Genomic DNA, 19,326 nt, shown 5'->3' with positions numbered 1-19,326 from the left:
GTTAGTTAAACACAATTTGCCTCAACAAATCCCATGCTGGCTTTCCTTGATTAACCTGCTTTTGTCAAAGTAACAGTTTCAAACGTTTCCCCACCATTGAGGTTAAACTGATTAGCCTGTAGTTCCCGTGTTGATCTTTACATCCATTTTTGAACAAGGATATATATTTGCAATTTGCCAGTCCTCTGGCATCACCTCTAAGTCAAAGGAAGACTGGAAAATTATAGCCAGTGGCTCTGCAATTTCCATTCTCACTTCCCACAGTATCCTTGCATGCATCACATCCAATCCTTGTTGCTTTATGAATTATCAGTATAGTCAGCTTATCTAATAATTCCTCCATATCAAATTTAAATCAATAACATGTTTTGAATCACCACTTCTTCTTTCACCATGAACTGGGTAGCATCATCTTCCTTGGTAAAGATGCATGCAAAATATTCATTCAACATCTCAGCCGTACTCCCCGTTTCCATGTGTAGATCCCTTTTTTTGTCCCTAATCATAGAATCCCTACAGTGCAGAAAGAGGCCACTTGGCCCATCAAGCCTGCACCGACAACAATCCCACCCAGGCCCTATCTCCGTAACCCCACATAATTACCCTGCTAATCTCCCTGACATAAGGGGGAATTGAGCATGACCAATCAACTTAACCCGCACATCTTTGGATAATCAGTACTACTCTCTTGTTTTATTACCCTATTTACTATTTATAAGCCGACAGAAAATTTCTGAATTGTCATTTGTATTCAGAGCCAGTAACTTCTCATACACTCTCTTTATTTCTCTTACTTGCATTTTCAATTCCCTTCTGAACCTTCTATAGCATAAATGAGTCTTTTTCTGATTGGCTGTCAGTGACTAGTGGGGTTCCGCAGGGATCTGTGCTAAGACCCCAACTGTTCACATTATAGATTAATGATTTGGAAGAGGGAACTGAATATATTATCTACAAATTTATAGATGACACAAAGTTGGGTGAGAGGTGAGCTGTGAGGAGGATGCAGAGATGCTTCAGTGTGATTTGGACAGGCTGAGTGCATGGGCATCTGCTTGGCAGATGCAGTATAATGTGGATCAATGCGAGTTATCCACTTTGGTAGCAACAATAGGAAGACAGATTATTCCTATAAATTGAGAGAGGTGGATACTCAACGAGACCTTGGAATCCTCATGCATCAGTCGCTGAAAGTAAGCATGCAGGTACAGCAGGCAGTAAAGAAAGCGACTGGTATGTTGGCCTTCTTCCTGAAAGGATTTGAGTATAGGGCTAGGGATGTTTTGTTGCAATTGTATTGGGCATTGGTGAGGACATTGAGTACTGTGTGCAGTTTTGGTGTCCTTATCTGAGGAAGGATGTCCTTGCTATTGAGGGAGTGCAGCGAAGGTTTACCAGGCTGATTCCTGAGATGGCAGGTCTATCATATGAGGAGAGACCAAGTCGGGTAGGATTATATTCACTGGAGTTTAGAAGAGTGAAAGGGAATCTCATAGAAGCTTATAAAATTCCAACAGGATTAGACAGGGTAGATTCAGAAAGAATGTTCCCAATGGTGGGGGAGTCCAGAATCAGGGGTTATAGTTTGAGGATAAGGGGTAAACCTTTTAGAACTGAGGTGAGGAGAAATTTCTTCATTCCAAAGGTGGTGAACGTGTGGAATTCACTACCACAGAATGCAGTTGAGACCAAAATGTTGTTTGATTTCAAGAAATTAGATACACCTCTTGGGCGAAAGGGCGAAAGGGATGTGGGTGGAAGAGGGGATCAGGATATTGAATTCGATGATCAGCCATGATCAAAATGAATGGCGGAGCAGGCTCAAAGGGCCAAATGGCCCACTCCTGCTTCTTGTTTCTATCTTTCTATGTAATGGACCTGGTTCTCAATTATATTATCCACCTGATATCTGTCATTTGCATTTTTCTTTTGCTTTATCTTACTCTCCAACTCTTTTGTCATCCAAGGATTCGTTTGCCCTACCTTTCCCTCTTGTGGTAATATACCTTGACCATAGTCAATTACCTTTTCTATAAAGGGCAGTCAATCATTCAGTTACAGTGCTGTCTGCCAATCTTTGCTTCCAATTTATCTGGGACAGATCCATTCTTGCCCCATTAAGTGAACTGTTTCCATGATTAAACTAGAATGAGAAAATTTGTGTGGAAAGAACACATCAGAAAAATAGATGCTGGTTGGGATCGTGTAAAAATTTGCAATGTACTTTAGTCTGGATGTCACTAATCAGCTTTTGTGGCTTAAAAATACCAGATGAAACTGCACAAATATTATTATCCTATAAATGCATCACGACATTCTGATCCTTAAACAGTCATATCCTGTAGACACTATACAACGCGAATACAGAAATCTACAAATCTCGAAATAAGCTTACCTTTATATTGTCTTCTGACCAAGAGTTCAACATTGTCGCAATGTGGCCTTTGTCGTGAATGGTAATGAACAGTCCTCTGGGAGGGAGAAACAAAAAACAAAACTTAATTTGTGAAAAAGAAATCAACAGTCGAAGGCTATTTGGTTAGAAATTCATTTCATTTACAATTTGTTGCATTTATTTTTAATGGGAGTTGTCACAAGGGGAGATTCAAAGTTGAGGCGAGTGCTATTCATAAAGAAGACTGTTGCTGCTCTTTCTTTCTGTCTCTTCTTTCCCATTCTGGTTCACCCAATAAGCTGACCTAGAGATGGGCCTATTCTAAAATCATGCTCTTCGTGACCTTTGGCCTTGTTCTATGATGGCACAGCAGTGAAATATCAATAAACACCATTCAAGAAATGGCAACAAAGGTCAGCATTCTACCACCAAGACACAACATATTGAAATGTTAATACACTGTATCAACACACCCATCTGATTCTGCCATCAACACAATATATTTTAAAGGTGTTCCTTAGAATGGCACCTAGCTATGCTTCTAGATTCGGGAACAACCCTAAAGTCAGTATGGAATAGAAGAGCTAATATGCTGCTTTCTCCTTTTTTTCAGTTCTCCAAAATAATTTGTGCTTTAAGGTTGTCACTCATCAGTAACAATCACTTGTTAAGCCATTGAACATGGACAGACATGGAGAACTTTCATTAAGTCTTTCGGTGCCAAGGGGAAACTTGTTAGCCGTTGCCTCTAGCTGCTTGTTCTTTTGGCCCCTAATTAAATACAAGTTTGTGATGCACTTTAACAAAGCCCATAAAAATACTGAAATCTTAGAAGTCAAGCAGCAATTTTTTAATACATAATGAGTAATGAGGGCCCACTAAAAGTAACCATTCAAAGGTTTGGATAATTGAAATACTTGGATGCTGCTTCCCTGCCCCCACCAATCGTCAGATCCGAATCCAATTTAACAATTGATTATTTCAAGTTCGCTACCACAGATGATGTTGCAGAACATTTTGTGAACAGTATGCATTGCAGTCACGGAATGTGGAGGGAGTGAACATGCAAGCCAGTGGTTGTGATGTCAATCAAGTGGACTGCTTTGTCCTGCACGATATTGAGCTTCTTGAGTGTTGTACTCATCCAGGCATGGAGACAGTATTCCACCACACTCCGAGATTGTGTCTTATTGATAATAAAAAGGCTTTGGGGTGTCAGGAGGTAAGATATATGCATAAAATACACAACCCCTTGATCTGTTCTTGTAGTCACAGTATTTACCTGGCTTGTCAAGTTAAATTTCTGGTCAATGATGACCCCCCAAAATGTTGATGTGGGGTTTCAGCATCTTGGGGACTCTCAATGGGAGACATTCATTCCCTGGCGGTTACTTGCCACTGATTAGCCCTCATGTCAACCAGGTTTCGCTGCACATTTAACAAGTAAAGATAGAAATTATCCCTATGAGCATGGACAGCTTCATTATTAGAATCATAGAATCCCTACAGTGCAGAAGGAGGCCATTCGGCCCATCGAGTCTGCACCGACCACAATCCCACCCAGGCCCTACCCCCACATATTTTACCCGCTAATCCCTCTAACCTACGCATCTCAGGACTCTAAGGGGCAATTTTTAACCTGGCCAATCAACCTAACCCGCACATCTTTGGCCTGTGGGAAGAAACCGGAGCACCCGGAGGAAACCCACGCAGACACGAGGAGAATGTGCAAACTCCACACAGACAGTGACCTGAGCCGGGAATCGAACCGAGGACCCTGGAGCTGTGAAGCAGCAGTGCTAACCACTGTGCTACCGTGGAGGAGTTGCAAATGGAACTAAACCCTCTGCAATCATTATCATCTCCAAATATCAAATATCCCCATTTCTGACCTTATAATGAAGGGAGCTTATTGATGGAACAGCTGAAGACAGTTGGGCCCAAGTTTAGGAGGAATTCCTGCAGCAGTGTCAATTCAATTAAAATTTCACTTTATTATCCAAATTCATTTCAGGTCCTTGCTCATTCATTCAAAATTAGTATGAATAAATACAGTGCGGCCCCATTATAACGTGATGGTTGGGGTCCATAAAATGTTATCGCAAAAAAAACGGGGTTGCGCTAAATCGGGGTTCAAGAAAATCAGCGTTCAAACTTACCCAATGTTGACCTAACATCCTAAAATCCTATTATCGCCCTATTTGACCCATGTTTTGCACATTTACCATCTGGCAAGTAAATTACCTTTTAATTAAAGAAGTCCACGAATAAATCGTTGTTGTTACAGTAGAAATTAAAACACAAATTAATTTTTAGTAAAGCTTTTTAATAAACAAAACAAAACAACAAGTTTATTTCTTAAAAAAGTGATCGAGTGTTCCTTGCTTGAACGTAGCATTTCGCTGTCTGCAAGCGAAATCTAGAATGCTTCGGAGTTGGAGGATTTTTATGTGGTCCACGTCCTGGGTCTCCAAAACCGGTACACTTGCCTCCGCCGGTGCTATAGTTACGTTATGGACGATCTCGGCGTCCGTCAGATGCTCATATGTTGGGCATTCATCGTCGGCAGAGTGCCACTGGTGTAGCTCTTCTTCGCTGCATTCAGACAGCTTCTCTGCCTCACGCACATCTTCCTCTGTGAAGCCGTACAAATCTGGCTCGTCATCATCTTCCGTGGTGGATTGGCGTGATGAAAAGGCTGGCCCCAGACCCTTTTCCCAGCATTCCTCTACACATGACGAGCTGACTGGTGGAGCATGGTGGAAACAACGGGGCGAGCGAGATTTGCCAATCATGAGCGGGAAAAAAAAGGATCCAATGATTCATCGCGTTATATCCGAATTTGCGCTAAATTGGGGCGCATAAAATCGGGGTTCCACTGTAATAGCAAGAATGAATGAAAATTACCCCAAAGAAGCCCAAGTTTAGTTAAAATATTGAAAACTTTAAAAAAACCTCTTTCAATGTATTAAGATAATCAGAGAGTCCCATCATGTGTGCATATCCTAATCCATTCATCAAACTCTTGTTAAAAGTTCTCCAAGAGGGCACAAACAAATTCAAGAACTGATGTGTCCTGCATCTGAGGGATTGTATGTAGCCTTTCCCCTGAACACATCCAACAATGACACTGAGACAACATGGGAATTAGGGGCAGGAGACAAATTCAGCCCTTCGAGCCTGCTCCGCCATTCAATCAGATCATGGCTGATCTCTCAAGATAAATGCAAAATACTGTGGATGCTGGAATCTGAAACAAAAGCAGAAAATCTCAGCAGGTCTGAGAAGCACCTGTGGAGAGAGAATAGAGCCAATGTTTCAAGTCTGGATGAACTTCGTCAGAACCAAGGGCAAAAAGAATCAGAAAAGTGGAGGGGTGGGGGAGGTTGGGGGTGGGGAGGTAAGAAGGAGAGCGGGAATGGAGAAGAGGAAAAATTGAGAGAAAGAAGGATGATAAAAATGGGTAAATGAGGTGAAAAGAAGCAACAGAATGAAACAGAATGAAATAAAATCAATGGAAATGAGGTGAAGGTGGAGGCGAGAATTCATGCTCTGAAGTTGTTGAACTCAATGTTCAGTCCAGAAGGCTGTAAAGTGCCCAATTGGAAGATGAGATGCTGTTCCTCCAGTTTGCGTTGGGGTTCACTAGAACATTGCAAAAGGCCAAGGACGGACATGTGGACAGGAGAGCAGGGTGGTGTGTTGCAGTGGTAAGCAACATGAAGGTCTGGACTCCGCCCATGGAAGGACCAAAGGTGTCCAGCAAAGCGGCCATCCAGCCTACGCCTGGTCTCTGATCTACAGTAGACAACATTGGGAGCAGCAAATGCAATAGACCAGAGCGAAGGAGGTGCCTGTGAAGCGCTGCTTCACCTCAAAGGGGCACCTAGGATCTGAGACGGTGAGTAACGAGGAGACAAAGAGGCAGGCGGCGCACCCTCCACCACCGCATGAGAAGGCGCCATGGCAGGGAGTGAGACACCGGGGCGTGATGGAGTGGACCAGGGCATCCCAGAGAGAACGGCCCCCGTGAAACACCGACCGGGGGAGCGAGGGGATGACGCGTTGAGCATTTTTCACCAGAGCCGGCAGAAATGGCGGAGGATGATCCCCTGAACGCATAGACTGGTAGGGTGAAAAGTGGAGACAAGGAGGACCCCACCCTGGCCCCAGGAGGGAGGGAAGGGGGCAACAGCAGTGGCCCGCGGGATGGGCCGGACATGGTCCAGAGCCCTGTCAACCACAGTGGGTGGAAAACCGTGATTGAGGAAGAAGGAATATATATCAGCAGCTCTATTTTGGAAAGTGGCATCATCAGAACAGATGCGGATGAGGCGAAGGAACTGAAAAAATGTGGTGGAGACCTTACAAGATGTGGGCTGTGAACAGCTGTAGTCAAGATAATTGTGAGAATCGGTGGGTTTGTAATGGATGCTGGTGGACAGTAATGGAGACACAGAGGTCAAGGAAGGGAAGAAAAGTCAGAGATGGACCATGTGAAGGTGATAGAGGGGTAGAAATGGGAAGCAAAAGTGATAAACTTTTTCCAGCTCCAGACGAGAGCATGAAGTAGCACCGAAATAGTCTTCAATACACTGATAAAGGAGTTGTGGTAGGGGGCCGGGGTAGGACTGGAACAGAGAATGTTCCACATAACCCATAAAGAGACAGGCATAACTGGGATTCATGCGGGTCCCCATAGCCACACCTTTTATTTGGAGGAAGTGGGATGAGTTAAAGGAGAAACTGTTGAATGAGAGAACCAGTTCAGCCAGATGGAGGAGAGTGATGGTGGATGGGGATTGTTCAGGCCTCTGTTTGAGGAAGAAGCAAAGAACTTTGAGGCCATCCTGGTGGGAAATGGAAGTGTAGAGGGATTGGACATCCATGATGAGGAGGAGGCAGTTTGGGCCAGAGAACTGGAAGCTGTTGATATGGCATAGGGCATCGGAGGAATCGCGGATGTAGGTGGGAAGGGACTGGACAAGAGGAGAGAGAATGGAGTCAAGATAGGAGGAAATGAGTTCAGTGGGGCAGGAACAGGCTGACACAACTGGCCTACCGGGTCCTGTTTGTGGATTTTGGAAAGGAGTTAGAAGTGGGCTGCCTGGGGTTAGGAGGCTATGGGCCCGGTAGGCTACCACATCTGTGAAGTATTCCCTCCGATTCAACTTACTAACCTGTAGTTAGAAGGCAATTCAAGGTCCACATCGTGAATCCTGACAGGAACAATATTAACTGGCGTTTTCCTAAAATCCATAACTAGTTCTTTTGTCTTGTTTTGTTCAATTTAAGAGAATTGTCTTATTTTCTGAACTTCTCCACTGAGATCCTATAGTTTGTTATTCCTTATGAGACCCACAAGTACCATATCATCAGCATACTTCAGATGTACCATTGTGCTCTGATTGAATGAAAGACAAAGATGAAAGTTCACAATCCAAAAGAGATCCAGTATTCGTCAACATGGCTCCAAGTAAATCCTGGAGACTATTGAGTCCGGTTGTGAAGGAAACTACAGATCCAGAGTGGGACAATGGGACTGACAGCAAGGTTTTTCCATTTTCTCAGTAGGCTCGAATAGTTGCATGGTATTAAAAGCTGAAAAGAAATCAACAAACATAGCACCAGCATGGTTGCCTAATTTAACTGTGTGCTGTCGGATCAAATGGACCAAGGTCAGAACAGCATCATCCATTGACTTCGGCAAACTGTAACTGCTCACTATGTGAAACAAGAGAATCTAAAAAACACACCAACACAGTGCGCTTGAAACACTTGAAGACTATCGATCAAAGAGCAACGGGTGGGTAATCATTCGGTTCAGCAGGCTGTGACTTCCTAGCAACCGGAATGATGATGGCTGATTTCCAATAGTGAGACACAGTCCGAATGTCAAATGATTTCTGAAAGACCAGAGAAAAGGGGAACTGCCAACTGATGGGCGCATTCCTTAAGAATTTCTCCTTGGGAATCAGATAATCGGCCTCCAACAACTATTTCAATGTATTAAGGGAAATAATTAGATAGATGGAGAGAAACTAATTCTGCTGATTGAGGGAGTCTAGGACCAGGAGACATATTTTAAAAATTAGAGCCAGACCTTCAAGGACTGAAATTAGAAAACACTTGAACATGCAACGGGTGGCAGAAGTTTGGAACCCTTCTGATACTAGATAAATTATTAATTTTAAATGATATATATTTTATCCAAAGGTACTAAAGAATATGGGGGAAAAACAGTTATGTGGGGCTAAATCTTCCCAATAAAATGGCAGAGTTGTTTCCAGCAAGGAAACCAGTGTGATTCTCTTCAGAGAAACAGGCTGGATTGCTCTCCAGATCTCATGACACTTTGCCAAAAAAATTCAAGGGGGCTTGTTTCACACTGTCATACAGGAAGGCGGGGCCTCAACACGCCAGCAAAACCCAGTTGCGCAGAAATTGGGGCACCATCTTTGAGGGGCACCCCAATCATAACCGGAGTAAGTCATTCCCACACCCTGCAGTATTCTGTGGCTATGACTCATCTTTCATTCCCTCACCCTGCAGTATAAATATCTCCCACTTTCTATACCTTTTAGCTTTGACAAAGTGTCATCTGGACTCGAAATGTCAGCTCTTTTCTCTCCTTGCAGATGCTGCTCAGACCTGCTGAGATTTTCCAGCATTTTCTCTTTTGGTTTCAGATTCCAGCATCCGCAGTAATTTGCTTTTATAACCTGAGTAAACCTCCCCCCACCCCAGCCCACCATGGAGGTATCAGGGGCTTCCCCCCCCCCACCACCAGCATTCGTCAACATGGCGAGCATGGGCTCAAGATCGTCCCCTAGAGTGGGGTCTCAGATTGGCCATGATCTCATTGAATGGCAGAACAGCCTTGAGGGGCTAAATCACATGCTTCCATTTCTATGTCCCAAAAGCATTTTCCTTTGTGCTGGTGTGGTACCAGTCATTTGAGAGTTACCCCCAACAATTGTCACTTCTTTCAATTTTACAAAGATTCCTTGATGCCACAGTGCATCAAATGCTGTCTTGATGGAAAGAGCAGTCACTCTCACTTCAATTCTGGAATTCAGCTCTTTTGTTCAGGTTAGAACAGAGATTAATCAGGTCTGGACCGAGTAGCCCTGGCGGAACCCAAACTGAACAGTGAGCAGGTTGTTGGTGAGAAAAGCCACTTAATAGCACTGTCGACAACACATTTCATCACTCTCTGTTTTGTCAATGCTTCTCTCTCTTGACAATCCCAGGCAGACACTGTCAGATATTGACATTAAAGATCAATTCCACAAGGAAACTTAAACATCTTTCAGGTCCTAGATGCCAATTTTTGAGACAGTACAGGAAAAAAATGGTTCATAACAGCAGAGTGGCAGTTCCCTCATCCATCACACCCAGAGGTTAAGACAAATTACTGACAAACCAGGACGCTTATGTAGGAGCAGTTCGTCAATATATCTGGAACACCTCAATGCATCAACTGTAATCTCAAATACAATACAATAGGAATATGTGTTTTGCTAATGTAATTGTCATATATTAAGACAAATTTGTTGTACAATCGATGGTGAATTTGAAGGACAATCTAATAAATCAATAAATTATTCTGAGCTCAGTCATAGGCGAGAGGTGGAAAGGATCACAGTTACGCATATTCCAATAGGTAGTTGTAGAACTGCATTGACAGTTATTTTGGAATAGGTTAATGCAGCTTGTAATGAGTAAAATGGGCAGAAAATAAAGAGGAATTTAGATTCCAAAGAATTAAATCCACGAAAAAGGAGTTTACACATGAAGTATGTTTTCTTACAGTTTCTTACAGAAACATCAATAGAACCACTAAACAACAACTGACCTTTATATAGCACCTTTAAAGTAACAAAATGTCCCAGGGTGTTTCATAGCAGCATTGCAAAACAAAATTACACTGAACTATAAGAATCATAGAATCCCTACAGTGCAGAAGGAGGCCATTCAGCCCATTGAGTCTGCACCAACAACAATCCCACCTAGGCCCTATCCCTGTAATCCCACATATTTACCCTGCTAATCCCTCTAACCTACACATCCTGGGACACTAAGGGGCAATTTAGCATGACCAATGCACCTAACCTGCACATCTTTGGACTGTGGAAGGAAACCGGAGCACCCGGAGGAAACTCACGCAGACACGGGGAGAATGTGCCAGCTCCACAGACAGTGACCCAAGCCGGGAATCGAACCTAGGTCCCTCGAGCTGTGAGGCAGCAGTGCTAACCACTGTGCCCTGTGCTGCCTACAAAAGGGGATATTAAGTCAGATAATAAGGACTTACAGATGGAACATGAAATAGAGAGGCAAAAAAGGTGTAGTGTGAGAATTCCAGAATTTAGGGGCCTAGGCAAATGACAGCACAACCACCAATACTTCAGTGTTAATTACATGAAAGCGGATATCTGAGGGTTGTGGTGCTAGAGGAAATGACAGAGGTAGGGAGGGACGATGTGTCTGAGGGGTTTGAAAACAAGGATGTGAATTTTTAAATCAAGGCATTGTTTGACCAGGAGCCAATGTAAGCTAGTGAGCCCAGGGGTGACAGACTAATAGGATTTGGTGTGAGTTTAAGACATGGGCTACAGAGTTTTGGATAACCTTGGGTGTGACTTTTTTAATGTTTGTTTTATGAACATTGCAACCACCTTTGACCCATTTCTTTTTCAGATAAAGACTTGGCTCCAGAACTCTTTTGTTCCAGTCCATAAAGGTCCTCAACTCTGCAGATCCTATCCTTACGCCCCATCTCTCATACATGCCATGCATTTATTCTGCACTACCTGCCCAGGGATATTTTTAGGGTGAATATTTTAATTTAAATGCAAATTATTCAAAACTGCTGCATACAAAGGTGAGACTTTGCAATGAATCATTCAAGGTCCAGTAAAAATGTGCATTACAAATTTGTACTATGACTCAAGATAAGACTGGAAATTGCTTCCGCAATAAATTACTAAACTTGGGGAGACTGATGAAAGTCAATTTGCAAGTGCTTTGAGGCAGAACCGAAGCTTTTTGAAACAGGAATGGATAATATCTAGTTTGAATAACACAAGCAATAATTATTTTAGAAGTGGAAAATTCAGAGTCAAGGTATTCTACACGCTGCTGGCATGGCACTTACACAAATTAAATACTGAATTATAAAGGACAATGGGGCTGCTCAAGTCATGCACCTCGGCATCCGCACAATGCTCACATAGATACAGACCCCACCTAAACTCTTAATGCTTGCATAACTAGTGCTCTGCACCGTTGCCAAGCAACAAAGTCTCATTGTTACACTTTAATCTGCCATTCAACCCCATACTTAGTTGTCTACGCAAAATTTTCAAATACAAAAACCCTCTGGTAGTTTAAAGGACAGAATTTAGTCATGAACCACATCAATAGTAGACATCTGAAAGAAAGACTGTGTGATCCAAATTACTAAATATTCATTGTCTTTTTTAGAAGCACTAAAGAAAAACAAAAAAAAAATACACTTCCCAAAATTTCCTGAAGCAGTGTACCTAGAACAATAGGACATAGGGCGGAATTCTCAACCCTTCCTCCTGGTGGGAACTTCAAGTCCCACCAAAGCTGACCCCCCCCACTGCGGGTTCCCTATGGCGACACGGGCGAGGGATGGAAACTGCCGCCGACTTTGACAGGACCGGTAGATCTCACTGGCGGATGATGGCGAGCCAGCTCTGCCATGGGAAAATCCGCCACAGGAAGGTTAGAGAATTCTGCCCATTCTTAATCTCCTAAACCAAAAAGTTTTAAGGGATCAAAGATTGGAAAACAAAACTGTAAATGCCTTAAAGGAGAGGATGGCTTGGGTACATTTCAGGTAATTCTCATGAGTGCAAAAGATGGGGAAGCCAAAGCCAGAGATCATGGGAAAACAAAAAAAAGAGTACGACGAAGCAGAAAAAGGTTGCAAATGATAGATGTCAGGTTAATTATATAGGTGAGAACCAAACTGAGTACATAAGGATCCAAGGGGAAGTGAAAAAACAAATAAGAGAGAGTATGAGATGAGAATGACAGCTAAAATTTTAAAAATCCAAAAGTCTTTTGCAGGCATATAAATAGTGAAAGGTTAGTAAAAGAGGAGTGGGGCTTATCAGGGACCTAAGAGATGATTTACATATGGAGGCAGGTGGCATGGCTAAAGTGTCAAATGAGTACTTTGCACCTGTCTTTACCAAGGAAGAAGATGCTCACTAAGTCATAGATGCTTTTAAAACGCTCCAGGAATGGACTCCACAGTGTCAGTATCATGAGGCAATGCATCTGAAGCTTCTCAGCTAGCCAAAATGCAAAATCAAACAGCTATTCTTGCTGAGCAGTCCTCCAAACAAAAAGTATTAATAAAGGCAGAAAAGCAAAATTAATCAACAGCACAAGAGTTTGGACAAGAAGGTTAACACTCAAACTCTACAACCATAGTGATCTGGCTTCATAGTCCACTGATGCTGTTCCATATTTTCCCTTCAGGCAGCCCTGCTAGCAGCATTTGAACATGAAACAGATCATGGAATGCAGAGTTATACTGACTTGGCACAGATTTTTTCATCGACAATGAAGTGATGGTGCTTATCGCTGACCTTAAAGATAGCTGTCACGGACTTCTTTTTCTGAATATGAATTTGAATCTGGTGCTAAGTCAAGGGAATGTCCAAGTGTCCAGCAACAGTGATGCCATCAAGCAGTATAAGCAGCCAATCACATTGAAACATTCTCACAGATTTCAAACCAGTAAGTAAAATGTACTGATACTCATTTTCTAAAATAAATTGTCCAGCGAGCAAATGAAAGATTACGGCTTATATATAATAAACGAAGCACCACAAAACTATGTTTTACTAAATTATGGAATTGTTACATTGGAAAACTTCGACATTGCACAATTATAAAATTAGTTTACCCCGGGCCAGTTTTTTCAGCAGTCGCTAAGACTTTTTATGCCTTTAAAATCCTGTTTAAACCTCATTAACCTTCACTTTTTTAAAAACAGTGATATTGCAGTAGAGATTTTTGTAATTCAGTGACTTCTGGAGTACTGCCGCCTGCAGGGACCTATGGAGGAGCGGAGAATTACAACATTTGGATTTCCACATTTAACTGTGTATGTGTGGATGCCAGAAGTTGCTGTCATGTTCATAGTTGCAATTTAAGTAACTGCCTTTAACACAGGATAGACAAAGAACAAAGAAAAGTATAGCACAGGAACAGGTCCTTCGGCCCTCCAAGCCTGCACCGATCATGATGCCTGCCTAAACTAAAACCGTATGCACTTAAGGAGTCCGTATCCTTCCATTCTCATTCTCTTCATGTATTTGTCTAGTTGCCCCTTAAATGCCACTATAGTACCTGCTCCCACCACGTTCCCAGACAGGTCGTTCCAGACATTCACCATCCTCTGTATAAAAAACTTGTCTCACACATCTCCTCTAAACTTTTCTCCACGCATCTTAAATCTCCGTCCCCTAGTACTTGACTTTTCTACCCTACGAAAGAGCATCGGGCTATTCACTCTGTCTATGCCACTCATAATCTTGTAAACCTCAATCAGGTCACCCCTCAACCTCCGTCGTTCCAGTGATAACAACCTGAGTTTATCCAACCTCTCCTCATAGCTAATACCTTCCAGACCAGGCAACATCCTGGTAAACCTCATCTGTACCTTCTCTAAAGCATCCATACTCTTTTGGTGTGGTGACCAGAATTGTACGCAATATTCTAAATGAGGTCTACCTAAGGTTCTGCACAGCTGCAGCATGACCTGTCAATTTTTATACTCAATGCCCTGACCGATGAAGGCAAGCATGCAGTCTGCCTTCTTGACCATCTTATCCACCTGCGTTGCCACTTTCAGTGATCGGTGGACATGTACGCCCAGATTTCTCTGCCTGTCAATACTCCTACGGGTTCTACCATTTACTCTGGAGTGGAAGCATGGCAGAGTTAAGTACATATTGCATTCACGGTAAACAAGAAACACGAATTACTGACACTCTCTTGCAGATATAATTTCTGCAGAAGAGCGACTAGATACCAGATTCTTGATTAACAAGGGGGTGAAAGGTTATCAGGAAAGATTTTGATTTAATTTGATTGTCACATGCATTGTTGCTTTTGTACTATACAGACAAAGCATACCATTCATAGAGAAGGAAACGAGAGAGTGCAGAATGCAGTGTTACAGTCATAGCTAGGGTGTCGAGAAAGATCAACTTAGTGCGAGCTAGGTCCATTCAAAGTCTGATGGCAGTAGGGAAGAAGCTGTTCTTGAGTCGGTTGGTACATGACCTCAGACTTTAGTATCTTTTTCTTGACAGAAAGTGGTGGAAGAGAGAATGTCCAGGGTGTGTGGGGTCCTTAATTATGCTGGCTGCTTTTCCAAGGCAGCAGGAAGTGGAGACAGGGTCAATGGATGGGAGGCAGGTTTGCGTGATGGATTGGGCTACATTCACGACCTTTTGTAGTTTCTTGCGGTCTTGGGCAGAGCAGGAGCCATACCAAGCTGTGATACAACCAGAAAGAATGCTTTCTATAGTGCATCTGTAAAAGTTGGTGAGAGTCGTAGCTGACATGCCAAATTTTCTTAGTCTCCTGAGAAAGTAGAGGCATTGGTGGGCTTTCTTAACTATAGTGTCGGCATGGGGGGGACCAGGACAGATTGTTGGTGATCTGGACACCTAAAAACTTGAAGCGCTCGACCATTTCTACTTCGTCCCCATTGATGTAGACAGGGGCATGTTCTCCTTTACGCTTCCTGAAGTCGATGACAATCTCTGTTTTGTTGACATTGAGGGAGAGATTATTGTCGCCATACTAGTTCACCAGATTCTCTATCTCATTCCTGTACTCTGTCTCGTCATTGTTTGAGATCCGACCCACTACGGTGGTGTCGTCAGCAAACTTGAAAATCAAGTTGGAGGGGAATTTGGCCACACAGTCATAGGTGTATAAGGAGTATAGTAGGGGGCTGAGAACACAGCCTTTTGGGGCACCGGTGTTGAGGACGATCGTGGAGGAGGTGTTGTTGTTGCTTTCCTTACTGATTGTGGTCTGTGGATTAGGAAGTTCAGGATCCAGTCGCAGAGGGAGGAGCCGTGGTCCAGGCCATAGAGTTTGGAGATGAGTTTCGTAGGTAGGCAGGAATATGGGGTTGAGGTCACAAACGGATCAGCCATGATCTAGTTGAATGGCAGAGCTGGCTTAAGGGGCCAAGTGGCTTACCCCTGTTCTGAATTCATATATCTGTACGTATGTAGATAGATCCGTTTAGAATCCATTGAATCCTTACAGTACAGAAGGAGGCCATTCGGCTCATCGAGTCTAGCACTCTATCTAGGCACACTTCCCTGCCCTAACCCTGTAACCCCATGCATTGATCAGAACCAATCCACCTACCCTGCACATATTTGGACATAAAGGGGCAATTTAGCATGGCCAAACCACCTAATCTGCACACCTTTGGACTGCGGGAGGAAACCGGAGCACCCAGAGGAAACCCATGTAGACACGATGCAGTCACACAAGGCTAGAATCAAACCCAGGTCCCTTGCGCTATGTTGGTGGCAATTGTATTGGCACTGGTATGCAATGAAAACCATGCAGGGAGCACTCACTGAAATCAGCCGAGGACCAAAAGTGTCATATGGCACCTAGTTGGGGGCAAATTAAATCCCAGTGCATCCCCAGGAGCAGAAAAATGACAGCGCCAGGTAAAATAAGTGTGCCAGATGTCTGACAATTTTTATTCTGTGAATTATGTACATTAAGAGTGTAATTGAAACTGGAAAATTCATTCCGAATCCTTAGCAGGAATCAGGGAGAGAAACTCCCTTTCCCCTTTTTCTCTGGACTACACTCATACCCTGGTCTCAACTATGAAAGCAGAATGCTTCAAAACTGTACCATCTACATCCCTTGTGTATTTTCTTGGGTTACAGTAAAACAAAACTAATTATTTTTAAGTGGCATTTAGATGGGAGCACGAAATAGCGTTTTTTATAATATTTTAGAAAATAAAATGTTTAATTTTCATTCAGTGGATATTAAACAGAATGTAGATCTTAACCAATATTTACATGACAGATCAGTATTAAACTGAAAAGGAGAAATGACACAATTGTCTAGACTGAGAGTCAACCCTGATGTTCAATCTAATACATCACTCTTACATTCAGCTTGTTAGTTTTGTATCAAGTGACAAATACAGAAAGAATTATTTTAGCTGTTTGCAGTCCTAACCAATGGTTTACTTTGGTTTTTTGACAAAATCAGACAAAGTCCAAAATCCAAACAATGCATGACAAGAAATTAAGACCGACAGCCGAGAGATCCCTAGAGAAACAAGATTTCAAAACAAAAGGGCCCATGAAAAGTCTCTTGGAAGCTAAACAAAAACATTTACTGTTGAAGAATGGAAAGGATTAGCTTGGCATACAAGAACGATAGCAAATTGTAACATTTCCCAAAATTCAGAATGAATTGCTTTGAGCTTGGTGTACATACGCAAAAACAATTGTACTATTACAAGTTTCGCTTAATTCTAAAAGTGCTTTTCAAAAATTGCTCAAAGTCCAAAAATCTTGTAAAGTGGATGAATGCACTATTTCATATTATTCAACTAACATCTACACACATACAGATAGTTTACAGCTTTAAGTCTTTTTAAGGATACCTTGGTAGTGATGGTACAGAAAGTATATAACACTGGTGATAAATACTAGCACCGTGGAACTGAAGGTTACCAAAGTAGAGTTAATGGATCCTACATCAATCCATATTTATAAATGTGAAGTCAGTCCTTCATCCTGCTTTCGCCACAGCTGCTTTTGAACCAATGCTGGGAAGTGCACTTGATCTCCCTTGGCTACTTTCTAAACTGCTCCAAACTAATCAGCTTGGAAGGCCAAAATACTGACATTTTCATTTCTGGACGTCACTTTTTATGAGTTCTTTTTGTTCTTGTGGTTTCAAGCACGTCTTTGTTTGTCTTATGGTCTGTATATGAAATTTTAAGCTTATGTTTTAACATCCACATTTTAAAGGCCTCTATTTCTTTCAACAGGTCCTTATTTATTGTCCGGGTTTCTGAGGCATCCAGAAAATGGTTAGAATGTAGCATCTTGAGAGTTTTTTCCTTGTAACTAGCTTAAGTTTTCTTGTCACTAACGCATACTTCATAAAATTACTCCCGGTTTTCTCCATTCTTCTTTGAATTTTGGCATCACAACTACCACCTTCTGTTATCATTTGTTCTAAATATACAAACTATCTACTTGTTCCAGTGTAACACCATCCTCTTCAAGCCCCACTCTATTTTCTTCTATATATTTCTTCTAACTACCATTAGGGGGCAGCACGGTGGCACAGTGGTTGGCACTGCTGCCTCTCAGTGCCAGGGACCCAGGTTCGATTCCTGGCTTGAGTCACTGTCTGTGCGGAGTCTGCACATTCTCCCCGTGTCTGCGTGGGTTTCCTCCAGGTGCTCCGGTTTCCTCCCACAGTCTGAAAGACGTGCTGTTTAGGTGCATTGGCCATGCTAAATTCTCCTACAGTGTACCGGAATGTGGCGACTAGGGGATTTTCACAGTAACTTCATTGCAGTGTTAATGTAAGTCTATATTAAGACACTGATAAATAAACTTTTAAACTTTAATGAATGTCTCAACACACATGGAGGCGGGAATTCTCCAACCACACCCAGGACTGGGATTCTCCGGTCACGCTGCAGCTGAGTGCTAAATTCTCTGTTCTCACTGGCAGCAATGGCAGGGTGAATGAGGCCAAACCATTCCAGCCAGAATGTGCACTATGGTATATATTTGATCACAAATTTCTGTTCTATTTCTGATTCTATTTCTCCGAGAGCTTTAGGGTGTTCTGTTGTTACTTCATCTATCCTTGGAGCATTTCCTGCATTCATCAATTTCAAAGCATTCTTTACCTCTGGTATCATTATGTTTGGTGTATCATTTGCCTGCACATATTGAGGATTCCCTCGATATGGTTCTCATACTTATATGTTCTCACACTTATATGTTCTGTCCATCTTTTTGCTATTGCATCCCTTTCAAAATTTTTTTCTTTACCATCTTTGCCTTTTAAGCACCCACTATCTGATGCTATTCTTTTAACTTTTAACTGTTAAAGATTTCACCTACTGGTGCATAACTCTAATTTTGTGATTTATTTCCAGCTCTAATACTTCATCACATATCTCATTATGCCATTCCTCGTTAGACTGCAGTTTTTATTTTCTCTCATCATAGACTGGTGCATTTATTTTCTTCCCTCTCTCTATCATGATTGTTTGTATCTTATCTGTCATCCACTCCTTGTCTCTTTTTCTTTCCTATTTTGGTGGTATTTCCTTTGTGGCCTGATGTAGACTCTCTGTAGTGTTTTTTCATTTGTATTTCATGTCTAGTTCGGAGACTTCTGCTTGTTTTGTTTCCTCATTCCTGAGACGCTGATACCGGTTTCTTTTACTCCAGGAGTGAATGCCTCTCTGCTGTTCTCATCCATCCACATGTGAAGGTCTAAACGGTCGCAGTCTTTTACTTTTTTGATATTTTCAGTTTCATCTTAATTTTTACCACATGGAGAAATGATTTGAATTTATATCCCCATTGGGATATGTATGAATGTTCTTTATACTGTTTCTAATTTGATTTGATTTATTATTGTCACATGTATTATCATACAGTGAAAAGTATTGTTTCTTGCGCACTATACAGATAAAACATACCATTCATAGAGAAGGAAACAAGAGAGTGAAACTTTGTCACATAATCTATTTGATTTCTATGGGCATCACCTTGACTTCCCCAAGTATCCAGTTTGATTTTTGGTTGCTTAAAAAAGGTGTTTGCCGCCACCAACAGATT

General features: G+C 42.2%; 1 protein-coding gene across 1 annotated transcript in view; it reads right to left on the bottom strand.

Moving 5' to 3' along the window:
- The window catches only part of LOC144499646 (NADP-dependent malic enzyme-like), a 154,043-nt gene that overhangs the window by 65,385 nt on the left and 69,332 nt on the right, over positions 1-19,326 (bottom strand). The window contains exon 5 of the mRNA XM_078221873.1: positions 2,396-2,471. Coding sequence (XP_078077999.1) covers positions 2,396-2,471 — 76 coding nt within the window. The remainder of the gene's footprint in view (positions 1-2,395; positions 2,472-19,326) is intronic.

This window comes from Mustelus asterias, chromosome 10 (genome assembly GCF_964213995.1).
Source record: "Mustelus asterias chromosome 10, sMusAst1.hap1.1, whole genome shotgun sequence".
Classification (NCBI taxonomy): Eukaryota; Metazoa; Chordata; class Chondrichthyes; order Carcharhiniformes; family Triakidae; genus Mustelus; species Mustelus asterias.
Note: the sequence above shows the minus strand (reverse complement) of the source record. Positions and strands in the feature narration are given on the sequence as shown.